Here is a 23,583-nt window from a genome sequence, read left to right as displayed (position 1 = left end):
GAACTGTGTTTCCTAATAAATGTGGGGCCTAAAGTATTGATTTACTCATTATGAAAAAGAAATACCAGTATTTGTAAAGCGCAGAGATACCTCAGAAGTGGTGTCCCGGCGCTGGGGGCCCTTGGGAAGATTAAGCAAGTGTAAAGATGAGGCGGAGGCAGGTCATCATTACACGGCGTAGCTTGTGGGTGGAAGAACAAGCGGTGAGGAAACACGCCAAGGAGGTAATGGACGATCGCAGGCAGCGCTTGGGCGGTGAAAACACACGCGGTGCAGAAAATGAGGAGTGAAGTAACGCGTGGTGCCGGTAAGGATAAAGTCAGTTGGTAAAACAAAATTAAGTGAATAGTTTGATGGTGCGCTGCATGGCACGTAGCGAAGCTTGAAACTGACGATAGCCGGCAAATTGTAATAAAGGAGACTGGCAGCTGGGACGGCTCTCGGTAGATTTCGAAGAGAACAGCGCGTAGGAAATAATGGTAAATGTACTCACATGGAAGTGGGTTGAAGATAAGGAAAATGTTCATAAAATCAAACCGCTTTGCTTGATGAAGTTGAATTGTAGGTAGAAGCGACAGCTGAATAACAGCAGCTGACCATCCTCAGTCGCCAATGTAAAGATGAGGCGGAGGCAGGAACTTCAGTTGGAGATTTATTCAGGAAAAGAGAGCCGTCCAGCATGAAGAGGAGACAGGGCAGCTGCAACTGCCAAACAGGGAACATTGGGGGAGAATGCACAGTACATGAAGAACCCACAGGTGACATCATGGAGTTCCAATAAGTATTGCGTAATACAGATCACCACAGCAAGTTATTGCCAGGAGTCACATGGTGCTGGGCTAACCTGGCACTGGGGATCAAACCGTGAACCCCATAGCCCGAAGTCAGGCACCCTGGCCGCTGTGCCACACCTCTTCCACATTATGGAGGCTCCTATAGCAACCAAGCCGATCAATTTTCCCAACTGTGAACTAGATTTGTAATTATGAGAATTTTTAAGTTTTGCTTTGCAGTCTGTCAACAAATGATCCCCTTTTCTACAATGAAGGAAAACATTTTCACATTTACACCTTTCAGTTTCCATTGAGGATATAGCACCTCTTCACCAGTTTGCATTGGTTCTTTAATATCATAATTCAACGCAATTGTTGTTGATTCTCTAGGTCTGTCTACTCTTGCATACCCTGTTTTGCTTTCCAATTTCTTTCTTTCCCCTTTACGTTTAGACATATGTTAATCAAACTGAAATACAAGAGCAATCATTTCATTTTAAGTTTTAGGCTCTGGATAACTCAGTATTAACAATTCTCTCTACTACTTTTTCAACCCTCCCTCAAAAAAGAAGCTCTTTTTTGGACAGACCATTGGGATTCACGTACCACTCTAATAAATTGGCTTACATACGTGACTTACTCCCTTTTTTAAGTCTAATAACTAATGCTCATGGATTGTTGATTTTGACAACAATCAAAAATACTTTGACTGTAGTGACAATTCCACTCCAGTTATGTAGTATTGATTGTTATAACCGACTAAGAGCATTGCTCAATATGTGGCATCACCTCAGAGGTAAAAACACAAAAAAGTTACACAAAACTTGTTATCAGGAAAGGTATGAAGTCTACACAAAAATGCATGTTACACTGTGTAGAAAAAATTGTTAAGTTATGATCGTCTTCGCTGACTCTTTAATTCAGAGCTAAGGAAATTCAAAAGATAGGCGCTGTTACTATGAATGTACCAGTAGAGGAAAATGTAATTGACACAGTAATAGAGGAACTGACTACAGGATTGCTGGAAGATGAACCACCCTAGTCTGACAAAGATGTTTGTCTAGACTGGAAGGCAGCACGTTTTAGACCAGCAGCTGATGTTTCTGCCCGAAGTGCATTATAATTCTGTCTCAAATTCAGTGTTTCTGAGCGAGAGGCAGCTATATAAATTCGTAACTACTGTAAGAAAGCATTCAAACTAGCAAAGGTTTGAGTGGATTCATCCATTCTCTCAGGCAGGTCACTGAGGACTGGTCAAATTGTCATATCTTACCATTCTTGTATTGTGACCTTGACTCGTACATCCGATACCACCACCTTTTTGGCAAAGAACAGTAAGGCTTACTCATTGTTTTTTACATTCAGATAGGAGCCTGACCAGGAACAAAAGGCAGGGCGTGCCCAGGGTACACCCTTGCATTTCAAAGACACTGATATCTCCTGTCCTCCCACTAAAAAGCTAGGTCGGAGTCAGGGGTCTGAAATTCACATGCCCCTTCTGGTAGTTGACCCCCATCTTCAATTTTGTATATAGTAACTGTTGCGTGGAATCAAATTGGATTCTATAGTGTCCATGGGCTACCTAGCACGGTGTGTTACTGCTACAACGCATCTTTTACAACGTAATGCTGTTACAACGCAGCTATTACATCGCAAATACCATTACAATGCATGCCATTACAACGCATGGCATTACATAGCAGATGCTAATACAACGCATACCATTACATCGTAAGTATTGGTAAGTATTTAATTTTTTATTTTTTTTTATTTAATATTTTATAATTGATTTAATTATTATTAATTATAAAAAAATATTTATTTCGTTTTTAAATATTATAAATTAAATATATTATTTTAAGTAATTTTTTAAATAAGTATGAGTATAGGAGTATATGTTTTGGGGTACTGATGTATAGGTTTTGGGGTGTTTGGGTATTTTTAGGTTTTAGGGCAGGGTTTGGGTTTTGGGGTACAGGGGTGTTTTTAGGTTTTAGGGCAGGGTTTGGGTTTTGGGGTACAGGGGTGTTTTTAGGTTTTAGGGTAGGGTTTGGGTTTTGGGGTACAGGGGTGTTTTTAGGTTTTAGGGCAGGGTTTGGGTTTTGGGGTACAGGGGTGTTTTTAGGTTTTAGGGCAGGGTTTGGGTTTTGGGGTACAGGGGTGTTTTTAGGTTTTAGGGCAGGGTTTGGGTTTTGGGGTACAGGGGTGTTTTTAGGTTTTAGGGCAGGGTTTGGGTTTTGGGGTACAGGGGTGTTTTTAGGTTTTAGGGCAGGGTTTGGGTTTTGGGGTACAGGGGTGTTTTTAGGTTTTAGGGCAGGGTTTGGGTTTTGGGGTACAGGGGTGTTTTTAGGTTTTAGGGCAGGGTTTGGGTTTTGGGGTACAGGGGTGTTTTTAGGTTTTAGGGCAGGGTTTGGGTTTTGGGGTACAGGGGTGTTTTTAGGTTTTAGGGTAGGGTTTGGGTTTTGGGGTACAGGGGTGTTTTTAGGTTTTAGGGTAGGGTTTGGGTTTTGGGGTACAGGGGTGTTTTTAGGTTTTAGGGCAGGGTTTGGGTTTTGGGGTACAGGGGTGTTTTTAGGTTTTAGGGCAGGGTTTGGGTTTTGGGGTACAGGGGTTTTTTTAGGTTTTAGGGCAGGGTTTGGGTTTTGGGGTACAGGGGTGGTTTTAGGGCAGGGTTTGGGTTTTGGGGTACAGGGGTGTTTTTAGGTTTTAGGGCAGGGTTTGGGTTTTGGGGTACAGGGGTGTTTTTAGATTTTAGGGCAGGGTTTGGGTTTTGGGGTACAGGGGTGTTTTTAGGTTTTAGGGCAGGGTTTGGGTTTTGGGGTACAGGGGTGTTTTTAGGTTTTAGGGCAGGGTTTGGGTTTTGGGGTACAGGGGTATTACGACTTTATATAAATTAAATAAATTAAATAAATTTTATTTAATTTAATTACATTAATAACTATATTTACAATTATTAATTTAATTGTATTAATAAACGATTATATTTAAATTACATTATTTAAAAATGTTTAATTAATTAAATTCTTTTAAATATATTAAATATAATTATATTATGTATTATTTATAATTTAATTAAATTATAATTATATTTATTGTAATTAATTACATTATATTATTTACTATTTATAATTTTTTTATATTTCATTAATTATATTATTTTAAATATATTAAATTAATATCAATTTTAATATTAATTAAATTATTATAATTAAATTAATTACTGTTTTAAAAATGTTATATTATTTTTATTAATTTAAATTAATTTAATTAACTTTATTACATTTTTTTTAAAAAAAGATATACTTACCTATACTTACGATGTAATGGCATGCGTTGTAAAAGTATCTGCTATGTATTGCCATGCGTTGTAATGGCATGCATTGTAATGGTTTTTGCGATGTAAAAATCGCGTTGTAACGGAATACGTTGTAAAATAACGCGTTGTACTGACACCAATCCCCTAGCACATACTTACTGCACACTTTTTCTGAAGGTATGCATAGGTGCAAACAAAACACACAATGCATATCTGTCCCCTCTTTTCCTTCTGGAAGTTTAAGAATTTTTAGGTTATTGCGCCTTTGCATATTTTCCAACCTTTCTACCCTTTCATCCATTTGCCTATCTTTAGAATATAGAGTTTCTATCTCCTTACGATTATCTAGAACTCTTCCCTGCACAGCTTTCATTGCGGATTCCATCTCTCCTGCACGTGTCGTTAATTTATCTATCTATCCTCTAACAGCGCACATGTAGCACTAATACGCTCTTGATTCTTTCTAGAGGCTTCAAAACCTAAATGGATATCCTGTTCCAGTTTTCTTAAGAGTTCCATAACAGACTCATCCGATAGGGCAGATCTCTCCCGCTGTCCCGAACCCAACTCGACCACGGAGAACATCGTCCGCTCACCGCTAAGGGTCTCATCCCTCCTTGTAAATATATCTTCTTCCGCCTTCTCTTTCAATTCAGCAGAGACAGCAAGTGAACTTTCAGCTAACATATTTAATGTACCTGATGTCGTCGATTGGAATATCTGCTCCATAGATGCCTCTGCATCACAACTAGCCCCCTTATCCGCCTCCATCTCTATATCCAAAACCTGAAATGGGTTTGGTGTTGAAAGAGTTGACCAGACCTGTTCGCGTTCTTCTTCTTCCATAGATTTTGATGTATATTCAATTTTTTCTTCAAGCTCTACTACCTCACCGGCCCTAACTTTAAGCTGAGGGGTAGAGTCAGGTTTCAACACCAGCACCTTTGGAACCGGCTTAAAATAGAGATTAAGTGAAGGAGCTATTGGGGTCTTAAACCCAGCTTTTTCTTTTTTTTGTCTTTTTTTCTTTTCTCTCTTTGAAGGTGAGGTCTTGAATTTATTTGTTGTAGGCTTAGGGAAAGCTTTTTCCTCTGTCTCAGCGTTTTTTGCCTCCCCTAGCGTACTGTCGCTTTTATTTAACCCCACAAGAATGTCTTTACCCAACCTCTTGCTCCTTAACTGGTATCTTGTAGTATTACCTCCCTCATTCACCCCTTTGCTTACTTGTTCCACACAGGTCCCTTGCGATATTCCTTTGGGGTTGAAAATAGTCGTGGCAGCTTCCAGCCCTCGACCCCTTCCTCCGCTTGTTGGAGTGCCGATTTTCGCAAGCACTCGGCGTCCTCTGCTGACACCCTGCGCCGCTCGCTCCCAGCTCCCGGCCGGCAAGTAGCGCGACTCCACCCCCTCACTCTCAGTCTCGGCGGTCTGCTGGACTGGGTTCTCCGCCATCCGCCGCTGCTGCTGCTGGTCTCCTGAGCCCAGCCGGCAGACGGCCTCCAGGATCTGCCGGTAACTCGCCGTGACTTCCACCAGGTCTGCCTTACACCCGGTACGTGCAATCCCTCAAAAAAACGCAGACAATCAACCTATCTCACAAACTGACACCACCACTATCCCGACATCCGCGACCCGCTGATTAGCCGGCCGCCATATAAAGACCTTTGTAGTGCAGTTGCTGAAGAAAGAGTTAGCACTAGAGGAAACGGAGGAAAATTTGGCTCGTGATATTCAACGAATACATAGAGATCCTTTTAGGTTGAATCCAGACCGGGCTAAGCCAAGAAAAATTTTGATCAATTTTGCGACATACTCATTAAAGGAAAAAATTCTGTCACTTGCTTTAAAGAAAAAATCTATTGTGATAGATGGAGTATCAGTTGACATTAGGTCAGACTTGTCACCAGCTACAGCAAACAGGCAATGGGAGATGGGAAAGTGATTAACACCCTTAAGAGAGATAGGAGCTCCGGCTCAATTAAAATTTCCCGCCTTTCTAAAAGTTATGTGGCACAATAAAATGTATACATTCCGTACTGTGGACGAGGTAGATGCTTTTTTGGATGTGATTCATAATGTAAAGAAATAGAAGTAGAATATCGGCCATAATACTCTGTAAAATAATAGAAAAGACACCAACACTGAGACATCCACAGGCCTAGGCCATGGGAGTAATGGTTGGGTTTTCCAGGGAGGGAAGCGAGAGTAGGGAGAGGGGAGGGACAGGGGCAAGGGAGAAAATTTAAAAAAACATTCCTCATGAACAGTCTTGCTGTGACTTAAACAGAAAGAAAATTTGGGCAGTATGTGACAAGTATGATAAGGATGACGAGCAAGGCTAGAGATAAGGAGCTAAGGTTCCTTACATGGAATGTCAATGGGCTCCGAGTTAAATCTAGGAGATTGCTGATTTTGAAATATTTAGAAGATTCACTAGCGCAGGTCATCATCTTGCAAGAAACACATTTAACACAAAAGGAAAGCAAAGAGATATTTAGTACTCAAAAATGGATTGCAAATGCTATCTATACATCTCAAGATTTGGTTACTAAGGGGGTAGCTATTTTGATTAAAAAAGGATCCGATATAGTAGTAGAAAATAGTGTAGTAGATAGTAGAGGAAGATGGGTGATTTGTAGACTACGACTGTCGAGTGAAGTGCTGATAGTTGTAGGCTATTATGGTCCGAATATAGATGACCCCACAGTTTTAGAGAAAGTTGAATTGGAGTTATTGGATTTTCCAGGTAAAGTCATCATGGCAGGGGATTTCAATACAGTATTAGACGGTAAGCTGGATAGAGCGGGTAATGCCAGAGCAATAATGAATAGTAAAATGACTGCCAAAGTTAAGTCAATGATGGGGCAACTAGGACTCTGTGATATTTGGAGATTTAAATTTGCACAACAGCTAGGGTTTACTTTCTATAATAAAAAATATAAACACAACTCACGGATAGATTTTTTTCTGATTGATAATAGACTGAAAGAGAGAGTTATAGGTGTAGATCACATAGGGGCGCATCTATCAGATCATTCTGGGGTGAGTTTAAAGTTGAGTTTGGAAGCAGAAGAAATTATTTCAGTCTGGAGATTAGATCGGACAATTTTAGCTGATGCAGAAGTCCTAGAAACTCTCAAAGAAGAGATACAAGTTTTTCTAGAAGTAAATGTGGGCTCAGCTACGGAAGATACAGTCTGGGAAGCGTGTAAAGCGTTTATGAGAGGTAGAATGGGAGCTCAGGGTGCAAAGAAACGAAGACTGTATTATAGTCAGGTCTCAAAGTTAGAAAAAGAGATTCGGGAGTGCGAAATTAATCGAATCTCCCAGGATGTGACTACTTTAGACGGCCCATGGGAGAAAAATCTTTTAGATTTAAAGGTTCAACTTACTGCGATACTTACACAATGAGTCAAAGAGAGATGGGAAGCTAGTCAGTTGGCACATTTTTCATACGGAGAGGGATGTGGCAAGTTACTAGCATGGAAAGCCAAGAAAGATGTCGTACGGAATCATATTAAAGAGATTAAGAAACCGGGCACAGATCATACTATTACAGAAAACAAACAGATTGTAGAAGCATTTCAGGAATACTTTACGAATGTGTATGCAGAAGACCTTTGTCCAGATAAGGATGAGATTGAGACCTGGCTACCTCTAATAAAACCATTGTCAGATGAGGATATGCTTGGGCTCAATAAGGAAATTACTCAAGAAGAGCTGATAAAAGTGATCAAAGATAGCAAAAGAGGGAAAGCCCCTGGACCAGACGGTCTACCCGCAGAAGTGTACAAAGCCCTAGGAAATACGTTGGCCCCCACTCTGTGCCATTTGTATAATAACATTTTTAGGGGGGAAGCGAAAATTCCAAGTTCTTGGAACGAGGCAAATATTGTTTTAATACCCAAACCAGGGAAATCTCCAAAAAATATGGATGCCTACAGGCCGATTTCACTTTTAAATTGTGATTATACATTTTTTTCTAAAATTTTGGCCGACAGGCTAGGTAAAATCATCCATAAATTGATACATGAAGATCAAAGAGGTTTCATTAAGATGAGGTATTTAAAAGACCTTACTTACTCTTTGATAGGCATGATAGATTTAGCCTCTAAGTATGAATATCCCTTGGCAGTGATGGCATTAGACGCTGCCAAGGCTTTTGACCGAGTTAATTTTGTATATTTAAGAACTCTCCTGCAATATATCAACTTAGGAGATAAATTTACGCAATCAATTTTCTCATTATATTGTGCCCCGATTTCACGAGTACTTATAAATGGAACTCTTACACTTCCTATCAGGGTAATGCGGGGCACCCGGCAAGGATGTCCCTTATCACCTTTACTTTTCAATATATATATAGAGCCTCTTGCTTGTAAAATTAGAGCCTCAAAAGAGATACCCCCTTTTGCTGTGATGGACTGGTCAAAGAAGTTAGGTTTATATGCGGATGATATTATAGTTTATTCTACTAATTTAGTTAGCTCTTTGGAAAATTTAGTAAACATAACAAAAGACTTTGGTAGGATTTCCGGTTACCAGTTAAATCAAGAAAAGACCGAGATAATGACTTGGAATCTTAACACAAGAGGGGTAAAAACTACAGCAGAAATGAGATATCTTGGTGTTAGGATTACACAGAAGATTGAGGACTTGGCTAAAACTAATCTTGATAGAGTGAAAAAAGAGGTTGGTGATATGCTAAAAAGCTGGATGAACATACCTTTGTCAATATATGGGAGATCTAACCTTGTAAAGATGGTGATTATACCAAAAATTACTTTTTTGTTTGAGACTATTCCGTTGTGCTTTAAAAAGGAATGGCTGGCGAAAATACAAAGTATGATAATTTCATTTATTTGGGCGTCAAAAACCTCTCGAATTTCATGGAAGAAAATAAGAAGAAGTGTAAATAAAGGAGGATTGGCGGCTCCAGATCTACAAATATATGCATGGGCTTTTTGTTTAAAAAATTGCAGGATGTTATTGGGTACCCTTGTTCATTCTCAGATCGGCGGACTTTTTGGGATAATGCTGAAGATATCAGGTTATCACGAGTTTGGTTACTTATATAAGTTTGGAGATCCCAAGTTTTTTAAAAAGGTGAAACTCAAGACTTTGAGGGACCTGGCTGAGATTTGGTATAAAATAAGAAAAATAGCTAAGATCCCTTATCTTAGTTATATGGCTCCAATATGGGAATCGCCGGGAGCTCCTACCTGGACAAGAGATGCGTTAGCTGTAAATTTGATAAAGGAGCCCGCCTTGCAAAGATGGAAAGATTTATTTCAAGATGGAAATTTAATTTCTTGGAGTTCCTGCCAACAAAAGTGGGGCCCAGTTTTTTCAAAATATAAATACTTACAGATTCAAAGTTGGGCAAATCAGGCAGAATTAGGGATTGGACGGGAAAATGATTTTGAACTAAAGTTGGAGTCAATGGTTTTTAAGAAGGAAGTTGCTTGCTGGTATTGGCGAATATTGGAAATCGAGGATGGAATATTTGAGTTACCGGAGACCCTGTGGAAGAAAAGCTTGCCAAGGATCGCTACAGAAGACCAATGGCAAGTAACTATGAGCATGCTATACAGAATTGTTAAACCTGCAAACCTAAGGCGAAATGTTTTATTTACCATTCACAGGGCATACTGGTCCCCGTACAGGCTCTCTAAATTTAAGGATGGAGGAATTGTCGAATGTCCAAAATGTAAAGCTCCAAATGTCGATGATTTACATATGTTTGTATCGTGTCCGAATATCAAACAATTCTGGATTGACGTGAGTAACTCTCTTTCCAAATCATTGAACCAACCCATCGAGGTAAGCCCTGAATTAATTATTTCTGGGAGATATGATTTACAAAACAGAGTTTTGGGTAACAATGTCAGACTTATTTTTTATGCTATGTTGTTAGCACGCCGAGAGATATGTAAATTATGGGTCTCACCACTTAGTCCTACTTTATTGGATTGGATCTTAGCCATGAGATACATGGCTAAGCTTGATATGTTAGATCACTCTAAAAGAAATAGAGGTTTTTGGATACCCTTCCTGCTAAATTTTGGTTAAAGTTATATTTATGTTAAAAGTCCGATGATTAAGCCCGTGCCTGTCTCGCTGGTATATGGAGCATCCGAGGACGAGGAATGGAGATGGTGGAGGATACACATCTTGGGTCAGGTGGGCAAGAAGGATAGTTGAGAGGAGACCAGACCCAAAAATATGTGTTGTCTGCGCCCCATTACTCTAAACCAGCCTAAGAGACAATAACAGCCCAGTGGTGGATTAGTACAAAGTTATGGGCGGCAAGACGGCAAATGGGGATAAAAAATAAAAAAATAAAAAAAACACACAATGCATACACACCCAGGGATGTAGTATAAGACCTGCTTGTACTGAGCAGCCAATTTACACATCAACACCGGTAAACAACTCACCTCTGCAGTCATCAGGAAAATAGGCAGTTTTACTACTATATATTCTCACACTGTCAGTAGCCTACAATCAGGTGAGGGGGCAGCAGACCCACTCTGTATTGAAGTCATACTTGGTGCGTCCGTCCAGACTAGAGAGCTCCACTCTGGGTCACAAAAAGTCAAAGCACCAAGCTACAGTGTGCTCTCAGAACACAAATTTGATTGATGTGTATGCTGAGACCGAAATCAAAAATGGAAAACTAGACAGAAACGCGCATATGGGTTCCCTTGGGGCCGAGGTTTTATGCACACAATTCATGCATGGGACATTTCCGTCCCAACAGCCAAACCATTATTGGTCTTAAAAGATATTTGTAAGAGAAATAACTGAACATCATACCCTCTATCAGAAGTGCCCACATTTAGAAACATTCCCGCACCCTGACTTTTATCCCTTCACAGAGACAGATGTTGGAGTTTTCAGAGGGATATTGCAGGAGTACAGGCCAAGCCAGACCATGTTCTCAGAATAGCCACAATATAAGCACAGTCCAGCCTTCTATGAATTTTATTTTCACTCCATCAAAGAACCTATAGCCAGACCAATCTGCATAGGCTCTTCCCGAGCAGGAGCATCACTTGAAGATTCAACTTTACACGAAGGATAAACTCAAAAGATTTTCTCTTTTGTTTACATCTTTATTGAAGTGTATGTTTATTCGACTGGACTGAATCAATGAGGTCAGCAGGGCGGGTACGACGGGGACCATGGAACAACTCATCCTTAATGTCTTCCTTCTGGCCACACCAAACCAATGTCCTTGGAGTCTCTCTACCTTAGTAGTTTAAACCACCGATTGGATATAATTGAGTGTCGTAGGTTAAGACATCCATGCTGGACATCACGGAGCAACTTTTCAGTAGAAAACTTGATTTTGGGCGTTCAAAGATTTTCTTGAATTTTAAATGTGGTGCTGCAAAATTATCATAATAAGGATCCGAGATTACTAAAGGTAGAGCCATGCCAAGAAGGGATCTATTAGAAAACCAATGATGATACAGTCGTTATAAACCTGCACTGGACAAAAGGCAAAATACACTATAAGATAATCTAAGAATTTCTTACATGTTAAAGGGTCCCCCAAAAACAAGGAGTGAAGAAAAGAACTGCTGGAAAATCTATTGAATAAACAGAGAAGGCGTTGTCCAAGACTACATTCTTTGTACAAAGTTGCCGTAACTAGTGTGCCTGTTCCAGCAAAGTATGAGTGATGTACTGGCAGGAATCCATTGCGACCAATTGGCTCTGAAAGTTTGGTTTTGTAACCTGTCAAGTGCTGGATGAAGTACTCACTCTCTTCTATTGAATTGCCTGGAGAATGAGTGACCCTTTCCATTAGCCACAGTGCCACCCTGCATAGTTCAAATATACAACGGCAGCCTGGGCCTTCTAGAATTGGTCCCAAGGATGAAAAAGCCAAAAGGCACAAAACACCTTCCTAGGCAATATTGCCTATCTAGATTGAAGAAAAATAGCGCTAAGGCAACAGACTGCACCAAATTCTAGACAGAGAAAAGAGCCAGGGAAGAGAATCCAGAAGTCCAATAAACTTCTTGCTGCAGAAAAATGTAGCTAAAAATTGGTAACAAAAGAAATAGCTAGTGGTTGATGACTGCAACAAAACATAGCCTTTGAATGGACTGCAAAGCATCGTCTTCTGGGTCAAATTGCGTTATGTATAGTTAAAATAGTATGTTACGGATCACAAAATTCACTTGGAGCCATCTAGGCTTGGGAAACTTCAGTCAAATACACTAAATGTATCACCATGAAGGTTAGGGGAAAATAAAACCCTCTCACCCGAAGAAGATATCAATATGAAGAGAAGGCAAAAATATTTTCCTATCAATCTTCTTGCACATGTTCCCCATATCAGCGTCAAAACAGAAGGTAAGATAGCACTGCCATATTCAGGAAGCCACAAGGACTGCAGTGAGCTCGCAGACGAGACAACTCACAGCTGCCTCCCCATCCAAGAACGCGCGGGTTTGAGCAGGAACTAGACACATGGGTGGGCTCCACGCATCCAGGATGGCCTCACCAAGTTAAGAAGGCCGGCATTGCCCCATGCTGCAAGGACAGATGCTGCGACTGATGATACCCGATGTTTAAAGACTGCACCCCTGAGATCTGCTGTCCGTGTGGAGACAACACGAGTATAAATACCTACAGAACAAGTTCACTGCAGTAAAAACAGACCACGTGTCAGACCCTAAAACATCAAATCCAACTTTTTCCACATTGATCATATCACAACTATCTCAGCAAATATCCAGGTCCAACCACAATCGCTCCAGTGTTTTGCTACTTACACCAGTTTCAATTGTGCACACCACAAATCTTAGCTAACAATGTGACATAATATTGTGAATCCAAGATCAAGGCTGCTGTTCATAAAACATTTATCTACCATTTATGGGAATGGTATTTTGAAGAGCATTGAGTATATATGAAGATATCACCTCACATTGATGAACAGTGCCTCGTGCAAATGTTTGACACAATTATTTGATTAGATGGGTGGGTAGTTTTCATAAGCTGCTATCCGAGTGAAATGAAAGGTGACTTTAATTACCCATTCAAAATGTGTCCCGCCTCCACACTTCCTAACCTGCTCACCAATGTGAACTGAGGGATGTTCCACCACAAAGTATAATCTATAGGCTTTGCCAGATCAATGCACTTTTAATTAACACACATGTACCTGATGTATAGGGGAATCCAGGTATAAGCTGATTTGTCAACAACCTCAATGTTTCAAGTAACTTTTAGGAAAGTGAGCATTTGTCCCCTTGCCACTAAATTCTGAAATGTTTCCACCAGAGGTGTCCGCTGCAAGTGGATGAGTTGTGCTCTTTTAGCTAATTAGTTATACCGTGACGTATATGAGCTACGTTCCTTACCAAAGGAAAACTGAAGTACCCGTCTCCCCTTGATTCCATTAAATAAATAAAGCTAAGAAATAATACAACAGAAGTGCATATTTATTCATTAAAATAATTCAGTGAACACGAAACAATGCATCAAGCCTGGTTGAAGTTACATGCGTTTTCAAAGATAGCAGATTATGCACCTTTTTCTGCCAGGCACCAGGACTTGTTTTTTGCATGAAATAAATATGCATTTCAAGGTATCCCGGTAGCTCAGACATGTTTCCAAATGGAGAGTAATTGTGTCTATTTCCTGAAAGTGGGTACAATCAAGTTCCATCAGCTGAAGAGACAATGAATTGACATTTCCTGTTTAACCTGTACATCACTTTTAACCGTGAAAAATTGCATCAAAGAGCTGCTGCCATTTTGAGCCCAAGCCAGAGAAAGGAAAGACATAAAATAATTGGTCTTTCGTGAAAAGGAAAAGGGGGTCACAATACATGCAAAATTACAAGAGTTCCTATGGAGCAGGCCATCTACCATTGAATGTCAGGGATGATATTGGCTTGGGGTGTAGATAATAACCAGACCTACCTCAGGCTAAGAGTCAGCTGCTGCTCCTTTGACTTCACCAGGTCCCCTACTTTGAAGGTAGAGCAGCCCAACACGGTTTTCTGCAAATCAACAAGAGAGGGAAGAAAAATACCTTTGTTAATTTCTGAGGCTCTAATTGGCTCTCCACTGTGCAGGAAGTTCCACTCAGTGGCATAAATACATCTTACATTAGAAAGCAGCTGTTTAATCATGTGTCTGTCAAAACGTTTGCAAAGGTCAAAATTATAAATAATTATGTCGGCTCAGTTAACACAGACAGTGCATGTCGCCATAATTCAATACATTTCACCAGATTGGCAACACGACAAATGACAATAGAAACCTTTAAGAAATGTGTAAACGTGAAACGTGCAAAGGTAATATTAGGAGTTCTTTGGTAATACAGTCTCAGAGGAGTGAAGCTGTCATCTACCTCACTTGCCAGTCTATTTACCTTCTGCAAGCAATGCACCGAGTACCAACAACCTAAACGATTAAATGACTTAAGGTAAGAATATACACTTCCTTCGCCAATCGCATATCACACTAGTAACTAAGAGTGAGCAACAGAACAATATGTAAAATGAATGTAGATATGTTTCATAGTTAAATCCCAGATCCTACCAAACTCGATAAGTAAACACTACAGGCAGGGGCGGCTTTAGGCTCATGGTGGCCCTGGGCAGGGAGCGTAGGTAGGGGGCCCCGGAAAGGGGGTCCGGTCAGGGAGGAGCGCGGAGGCCAGTGTAGAGGGGGGGTCAGGGTGTTTGGAAGTGATACAGAAACGGAGGCTGCCAAATCCCTGCCAGGGGCCGCCAAATCCCTGCCAGGGGCCGCCACGCAAATATGTATCCATCTTCAGAGTATTATTATATTAAGGATATATATTGGTGTGGTGGCCCCTAGGATTTGGTGGCCCTGTGCAGGTGCACAGCTTGCACATGCCTAAAGCCGGCCCTGCTACAGGTAAAGTTGAAAAGGAGCTAATAGAAGCAGCCACGACCGTGAGACTCCATTGAAACCTGTGTCAATAATATTACTGCAAGTCCTCTGTATCTATTCCTTGCAACTGAAGTTGACAACATCTTACTTAAAATCATATTCATTGGTTAAGGCCATAGAGGAATTACAAGTATGCTTCCTTACTAGCTGATAATGTTTTAGGGATAGGTCCCGTTAAATCAGTTTGGGGACTACCAAGGCCCGATTCATAAAAGTAAACTTTTACAAAAAGTCCAAGTTTATGACTTTCGGTATTTACAAAGGTAAACTTAGACTAAAAGTCTAAGCTTGCAACTTTCAGTATTCACAAAGGTAAGTTATAATAGTATCTTTACACCCTGAATGTACTCTCCGAGTGCACCTCTGCCCCTGGTGTGGAGATTCAGCTCTGCACCCAGAGAGTACTTTCTGTATGCTGAGTGCAGAAACTGTGGATGATAGATACTACTCATAACTTACCTTTATGAATACCGAAAGTCGCAAACTAAGACTTTTGATCTAAGTTTACTTTTGTGAACGGCGTAAATTGTGAGTTGGGCCTCTAGTCTGGAACCACGGAAGTTCTGGATTCTCTGGTTTATCGATTTTGCTCCAATTTGATAGTTGCTTTTTGCCTGGCACTGTGTTTTTGCTTGTCAAACTCCTGAGGTCTGTAGAGGACGTAGGCTATGTTAAGGGTCATAGCGTATAGGGCCCCCTCCAAATATGGCGTTTCTCAAAGTTTTGATTAAGCAGTCTTGTAGTTATTTCTTTGCGACTGGTTTTTGCAGGCTTACATGTTTTTTTTCTGAAACATTCGAAGCGGGCAGGAATACACTGCTGTGATGTAGACAGTATTTAATATTAAACTACCGAGAATTAGTGGTGTGTTTTCCGACTGCAGCTGAAGGAAGCCAGGTTGTGGGGAATTCTAGTATCAGCATGGCAGTATGCATGATGCCATTTACGTTTTAGGTTAAAGAACATGTAGTCTATTCTCAGTTCTGTTCTCCCATTAATTAAAGTCACCTACTAACAACATTTTCTGTGCAACAGTTGAGAAAGACAATGCCAATTCGAGGACTCCAGACTAGAAGGTGTGGTATCCTGGGGTGTGACGGACTGCTCCAAATAAATGACTTTTAATACTAATTACGAACCATGTGGTGAACCTTTCAATGAGGCAATGACTGGACCATGTACATTTCGCAGCCTGGTGAAAAGATTTACACGACTATAGATTTTTTTCATTCAATTTATAATATGAATGGTCTGCAATATATTAGTTTAAAGGAAATACTACAATACGGAAACTCGTACCTTTTCACATACATTACACGGATATTTAATATACTGAACACAAGTGAAAAACACTTGTTTAGGAACCTTAATTCTTCAAAAGTATCTACATGGGGGTATTATAACTAGTTTCACGTACCAGAAATTCCACCACTCATGAAATCAACATACACGTATAGTATTACTCCCATAACGGCCAACTCAGGACAATAACCACACAATCATATATTGTGATTAAAGACCTCACATCTCTAACATCCAAGATTCTGCCATTTATCATGTGTTTTCATAGACAAGGGAACCCAAAGGCATCTAAGAGACAATGGGAACAGTTTTTTGTAAACGACAAGTGGTCCCTCACTACAAATACACGCAGCAATGAACATAGAGGTAAAATTAATTCTCTGTTAGCGGAAATCACATGAAAATATACAGGTATTTATTAAATCTTGAAACAAACAGAAACACAATAAGAGTGGGAAAACAAAACGAAGAATATTTTTCAATGCTCAGATATTTTCTAAGACACTACAAAAATAATGAACAAATCGTGCCACATCTTATGTTAAAGTACTGATGCTATCATTATTAGATACAGAACATTTGCGATAGTCATGGTACTCTGTGTTGACGATGTTTCAATCCTACTTTTATAATCTGGGGATCATTATCAGGACTTAATTGTATATGCCTGGGTCTCAAAAAAATGGCTAACATCGCCCCCAAGTGGGGTGACGAAATTGTAAGAAGGGTGAGGGGCGAAAATATCTAGATAACTGATTTTGCTATGGAGGGTTACAAGTGGTCATGTGGCATAGGGAAGGGTTTAGCATGGTTTGAAGATACACATCAGAAGAGGTTACAACTGCTGCTAGAATGGGCTGTGAATGCAGCTGCCGATGCGATCTGACTGACTGCTTCATAATGCGGCGGTCGGCCCACCCTGCTGGATGTCGGTTGGACCAACGGTGGTCCGACCGATATCCTAATGAGGCCCTATGTCTTCACCATGTGCAAAATTCACGTTTAAAGTTTGTGATTTCTCATCTCTTTTTTTAATAAACATTTTTACTGGCATGTCGGTAAAAGCATACTCGAGAGAATGGAAATAATAAAAAATCTTCATTGCATGACAAAGATATGATAGGATTAGCGTCACATGTTGAACCGTTTCATATCTAAACCTACCTTCCCTCCATCTTACAAGAGAGAGCATGCACATGCATATGCATTGTCATGGCTACCTTAATCCAAAGCAAGTCCAAAGCAAACCCCGTATCTTGTCATGTGAGTGCATAAGTCTTTAAAAATTCACTTCAGAAGACCACTATAAGGTGGCAACCCAATGTCACGTGGAGGAAGCCCCCTTTCGAGGCTTACATATTTTTGACAAGACAGGTCCTACATTGCGTACTATCATTGCCCACAGAAAAAAACAAGCAAGTCTTGTTTCAATTCATCCAGAGATCCCGGGCTCAAGGCAGTCAATTGCAGCCAGCATGATCTCAACTGCTTACATCAGGTTTTTCCAAGTATACTGACAGATCAATCAATCAATCAATCAACCACATGTATAGCGCACTAGTCGAGCATGAGGGTCTCAATGCTCTGACGGAGGGGGTGGCTGCTACTGCTCGAACAGCCAGGTCTTGAGGTGTTTCCTGAAGGTCAGCATGTCCTGGCTCTGACAAAGGTGGGTGGGGAGGGTGTTCCACATGTTGGTGGCAAAGTAGGAGAAGGATCTGCTGCCGGTGGTGGATCTGTGTATGCATGGGACAGTGGTGAGGGCGAGGTTGGTGGAGCGAAGCTGGCGATTTGGGGTGTAGAAGGTGAGACGATTGTTGAGGTATGCTGGTCCGGCATTGCGGAGTGCTTTGAGAGCATGGGTGGGGAGCTTGAAGGTGATCCTCTTGTTGAAGGGGAGCCAGTGCAGGTACTTCAGGTGGGTAGTGATGTGGGAGTGGCGGGGATGCCAAGGTCGAGGCAGGTGGAGGCATTCTGTATAAGTTGCAGTCTTTTATGGAGATCAGCCGTGGTTCCAGCGTAGAAGGCGTTGCCGTAGTCCAGTCTGCTGCTGACGAGGGCATAGGTGACCTTCTTTCTGGTATCGGTGGGGATCTATCTGTAGATCTTGCGAAGCATGCGGAGGGTGTTGAAGCAGGAGGAGGAGACAGCGTTGACTTGTTGGGTCATTGAGTGTGAAGAGTCCAGGATGAATCCCAGGTTGCACGCATAGTTGGTGGGTGTCGATGCGGTTCCCAGCGCGGCCGGCCACCAGGAGCCGTCCCAGGCGGAGGGGGAGGAGCAGAGGATGAGGACCTCCATTTTGTCTGAGCTTAGTTTCAGGCCACTGTTCTCCATCCAGTCGGCGACGGCCTTCAGTCCTTTCCGGAGGTTTATTTTGAGAGGATCAGTTGGGTGTCGTCGGTGTAGGAGACGATGTTGAGGTTGTGCGAGTGGACGATGTTGGCGAGTGGAGCAATGTAGACGTTGAAAAGGGTAGGGTTGAGGGATGATATTTGGGGCATGCCACAGATGATCTTGTTGGCTTCCGAGCGGATGGGGAAGGCGGACCCTCTGGGTTCTGTCGGTGAGGAAGGAGGTGGTCCAGTCCAGGGCTTTGTCGCGTATTCCTGCATTGTGACGGCGTCTGCGTAGGATGTGGTGGCAGATGGTGTTGAAAGCGGCAGGAGGATGAGGACTGCAGTTTTGTTGTGTCCAGCATGGTCCTGATGTCATTGGTGGCAGCGATGAGGGCAGTTTTGGTGCTATGCTTGCTGCAGAATCCTGATTGGGACTGGTCCAGAATATTGTTCTCCTCGAGGAAGTGGGGAACTTGCTTGTTGACAAACTTTTCGATTACTTTCGCCGGGAACGGGAGCAGGGAGATTGGCCAGAAGTTCTTTAGGCCCTTTGGGTCCGCTGTGGGTTTTTGAGTTTTTGAGTATTGTGGTGACCTCAGCGTGCTTCCAGCTTTCCGGGAATGTGGGGGTCTCAAAGGAGCTGTTGATGATCATCCGGAGTTGGGGAGCGACGATGCGGTTGGATTTGTTGAAGATGTGGTGAGGGCAAGGGTCAGATGGTGAACTGGAGTGGATGGTGTTCATGGTCTTGATGATATTGTCGTCCTTGACATGGGTCCTGGAGTCCAGGATGTTGGTGAGGCTGGGGGTTGGTGAATCAGTGGTGTTAACGGCAGTTGGTAGGGTCTGGGTGTTGAAGCTGTAGTGGATGTCTGCGATCTTGCGGTGAAAGAAGGAGGCTAGTCAGTCACAGAGGTCTTGCGACAGTGGTTTGTCGCTGGCGCTGGATCTGGGGTTGGAGAGTTCATTCACAACGTTAAAGAGCTCTTTGCTGTTGTGTGCGTTGTTGTTGATATATTCCTGGAAGGAGTTCCTTTTGGTGGCTCGGATGAGTTGGTGGTGCTTGCGGATGGCATCCTTGAGGGCAGCATGGTTATATGGTGTCTGTTCATGGCACCACTTCTTCTCGAGTTTATGGCTCTTCAGTTTAGACTCCTGGAGGTCGGTGGCGAACCAGCTGGTCTTTCTGTCTGTACGTCAGTTTGAGGGTTTTTTGATCGGGCGAGGGTGTTGGCGCAGTTGTCGAGCCATTGTCTGTGGTTGCGGGCAGCTGTGTCGCTGTCAGCAGTGTTGGTAGGAGGGTAGTGGGCGAGGGCGGTGATGAGCTGGTCTTCCGGAGATCCTGTTCCAGCTGTGGTGGGGGATCCATTGCGGGTGGTGCTGTGTGGTGGGTTTCTTGAAGATGAAGTTGATGCATTGGTGGTCGGTCAAGTGGAGTTCAGCAGTGCGGCTGAAGGTGATGTATTTGCTGGCGGGGAGGATAGGATCTAGTGTGTGTCCGGTGGTGTGGGCCGGGACCGTGACGAGCTGTTTGAGTCCGAGGTTGGCCAGGTTGTCGAGCGGGGCGATGGAGTTGCTGTCGTAGGTTTTCTCGAGTTGGAAGTGCAGGTCTCCGAGGAGGATGTAGTCTGTGGACGCAAGGGCGTGTGTGCTGATAATGTCAGAGATGGCGTCGTTGAACTGTGACCGGGGCCCCGGGGGTCTGTAGACGAGTGTTCCTCTAAGGGTGGTGTGTTGGGGTCGATGTGGATCTGGAAGTGGAGATGTTCCGCACTGCTGGAGTTGTCTACTGTGCTTGTCGAGATTCTGAGGATATTCCTGTGGACAATGGTAATTCCTTCTCCAGGTCTGTTGTTGCGGTCCCTCCTGGTGATCTTGTAGCCATCTGCGATGGCAATGGCAATGTCGGGTGCCAAGGAGGAGTTTATCAAGGTCTCTGTTAGGAAGGCGACGTCTGGGGAGGCTAAGTCGAGAAGGTCTCAGAGTTCTATGGCGTGCTGGAGCGGGTGTTGAGTAGAAAGCATCTGAAGTGGTTGCGTCCTGTCATGCCGGGTGAGGCGGGCGTGCTGGTGTTCGGCGGCTAGAGAAGCTGCAGTGTCAGCAGGAGATGGCTGCGTGGTAAGTATCGGGCTGCCTGGAAACAGTTTGAATGTGTTTGAAGGTGTTGAATCCGTTGAGTAGGTCGGCGTCGTAGTGTTGTCGGTTGTCGTGGCTCTTGCGGTGGCCAAGGGGTCTGGCGCTGGGCACGGTCCAAGCACAGACAGGTGCAGACAGGCGCAGACGGGCTTGCCTTAGGTGGGCCTTGGCAGTTGCCATATAAGTAGGGGAGGGGTGAGCGGCTGGGAGGCAGAGCGGGTTATGGCGGGAAAAGGCCTACTAGTCTAGAGGCAAGTGAGCGAGCCAAGAGTTACATCGACAATGCCAGGAATAAAATGAAGGCAAGAGAAATAAATAAAAATGTGAGTGCTGGAAATTAAATAAATAAAAATATGAGTGAGAGAGGTCTGGGACCCGGCCTGTGTGGACCCCAGGGCAGAGCGTGATGAGCGGAGCTGTGGGGGGAGAGCTGATCACTGACTGAGGGTCAGGGATCAAGCTCACGCTCCCCACAGCTGTCACCAATTTAAGTAGGGGAGGGGCGAGCAGCTGGGAGGCGGGAGCGGGCGGGTTATGGCGGGAAAAGATGCACTCCTCAAAAAGCAAGTGAGCGAGCCAAGAGTTATATCAACAATGCCAGGAATAAAATGAAGGCAAGAGAAATAAATAAAAATGCGATTGCGGGAAATTAAATTAAATACAAATGCGAGCAGGGAGAGGTCTCAAACCATGCCTGTGTGAACTGCAGGGCAGCGCGCAAACAAGCGGAGCTGCGGTGGCAGAGGACAGATCTGCCCTGAGTGTAATTTGATGTCCCTAGAACTCTTTCCTGAACATAATGGTAAAAAGGTAAATAGTCTATTTCCCATCTAGTGCTCTCAGGGGTCCGAGATAGCTTCCATCCTCCATTTAAAAGAGTACTGCAGGTTTGTTGTATAACAGTGCATAGGTCCAATGTTCATGGGCTTGAGTGTTGGAAACATATTTCCACACCAAAATGTCAAACTTGTGTTTAGCATCAATGCTTGCTGCTGCCAATATGAGACTGTACCAACCTGCTAAACCCAACACTACAAATAATTTAGTAAAAATCTGGATTTTCAAAGTAAATGTAATGCAAATTCATTTTGAAAGTAAATATAATGCAAATCTATGATCATAAAACAATTAATTGGTCCATATAATCCACTATATCCTGGAACAAATGCTCAAATGATTATCTTCAGAACAAAAATGACTCTCAGACAGACCATCTCCTCGTGCCTAAGATTTTGAAAGCCTTCCGTATCAGGGCACTTGACCCAGCATCTGGGAGAATAACACCTTCTCCCTAGCATGGTCATCCTACCAGTTAATTGTGAAAAAATGTGACAGTATACATGTAGCCAGTTCATGATCTCTAATGTAAGTACCATATTCTGGTTAAGTCAGTCGAGTTCCAAAATGCCAGAATGTGAAGCCAACATTACAAAATTAACATAACTTGATGGATTCTAGTACAGTCATCATTCATCACTGGCAATAGTTCTGCCCACTTCTGAGATGTGCACCAGAGCAAAGGCGTAGCTTCTAATTTATTATTAACTGACATGAGCATCTCTACATTATCATCAACAACAAAGTGTCACTACATAGCTAAAATGTGCTCTGAAGTGTCCAGGAATATGATAGCAGCTTTGAATGTGCAAACAAAATCAAGACAGAATACCTGTTATTTGCAAAAAACAACAAGCAACAACTAGTCCAAACTTGGCTCAATGACAAAGATCTGCACAGCTTCGAACATTAGCTTTCACCCAAAGCCAGTTCAGTAGGATTTACCCCAGACACAAACTGCAGCCTCAAGGTACACTTTGTCATGAAATTAAAGTGGCGTGGTATTAGTTCTCACCACTAAAGAAAGTGAAACCATTCCTTCCAGAAAGTTCAGAACTGCTGTTCAATCCCTCTTTTTCTCTAGCATCTGGATATTGAAGAGGGGGGGCTCTATTGCTCCAAATCCGCACACTGGTCCCATTTAAGGGCACCCTTCGTGCTCCTGCATGCTTCATCAATGACCTGAAAAAACAGAACAGGTCACCCCCACCCTGATGGAACTCTACAAGTTCACACTGATATACCCCACCATTTTCAAAACCAGCTGCACCATTTACAAAACCAATTTTACCAGCATCCCCTTCTGTGTGGTGTATAACCTCAGCCTCTCCATTTGCTATCGCCACACCAGTAGCCTAGAGGCAAAGAAGAGAGAAAAAGAGAACACAAGGCAACAGGCCTTCTCCGTCTATTTATCTTGAACAATAGGCAAGTATCTATCAGAACTTTCACAACTTCACTCCAAATTAGGAAAGATCTGAAGATGCACCTCTTTACAGAACACTACATTGTGGTGCAGTAACAGTCCACTTAAGATCTCAGAACCCAGCTACCTCTTCCACCATCTGCTAACTATATCTTTGTCTTTGACCCTGTAGAGTTAGGTTTGCTATTTATAAATACCATACAACTACACACAACCAAACATGAAAAGCATCTTTTAATGTTTCTAATTATGTAACTCTCATGTTGTGGGTAGCCTTAACGTTATTGAAACTATGTAGTCAGTTGAAAAGGGAATTTTGATCTCTATGTGCTTGACTGAAATCTCACTTTTTACCCAGCTCTAGCAAGATTTAGTTAAAATATACTTGCCTATTTCCCTCTGATGATATTTCTGCTCCAGCGTGCCTCAAGGGCATAATATTCAGAAGCTGGAAGTCATTGGAAACTCACAAATCCTGTAGTCATCTTCACCAGGTGACAGAGGG

The 23,583-nt window shown here is 42.5% G+C and overlaps 1 protein-coding gene across 1 annotated transcript in view; it reads right to left on the bottom strand.

Moving 5' to 3' along the window:
• Positions 1–23,583, bottom strand: part of INPP4B (inositol polyphosphate-4-phosphatase type II B) — a 2,612,828-nt gene that overhangs the window by 1,416,023 nt on the left and 1,173,222 nt on the right. The window contains exon 6 of the mRNA XM_086962227.1: positions 14,037–14,116. Within this exon, the coding sequence (XP_086818353.1) occupies positions 14,037–14,116 (80 nt within the window). The remainder of the gene's footprint in view (positions 1–14,036; positions 14,117–23,583) is intronic.

Source organism: Lissotriton vulgaris, chromosome 3_1 (assembly GCF_964263255.1).
Source record: "Lissotriton vulgaris chromosome 3_1, aLisVul1.2, whole genome shotgun sequence".
Lineage (NCBI taxonomy): Eukaryota > Metazoa > Chordata > Amphibia > Caudata > Salamandridae > Lissotriton > Lissotriton vulgaris.
This window is presented reverse-complemented; position numbering and strand designations above follow the sequence as displayed.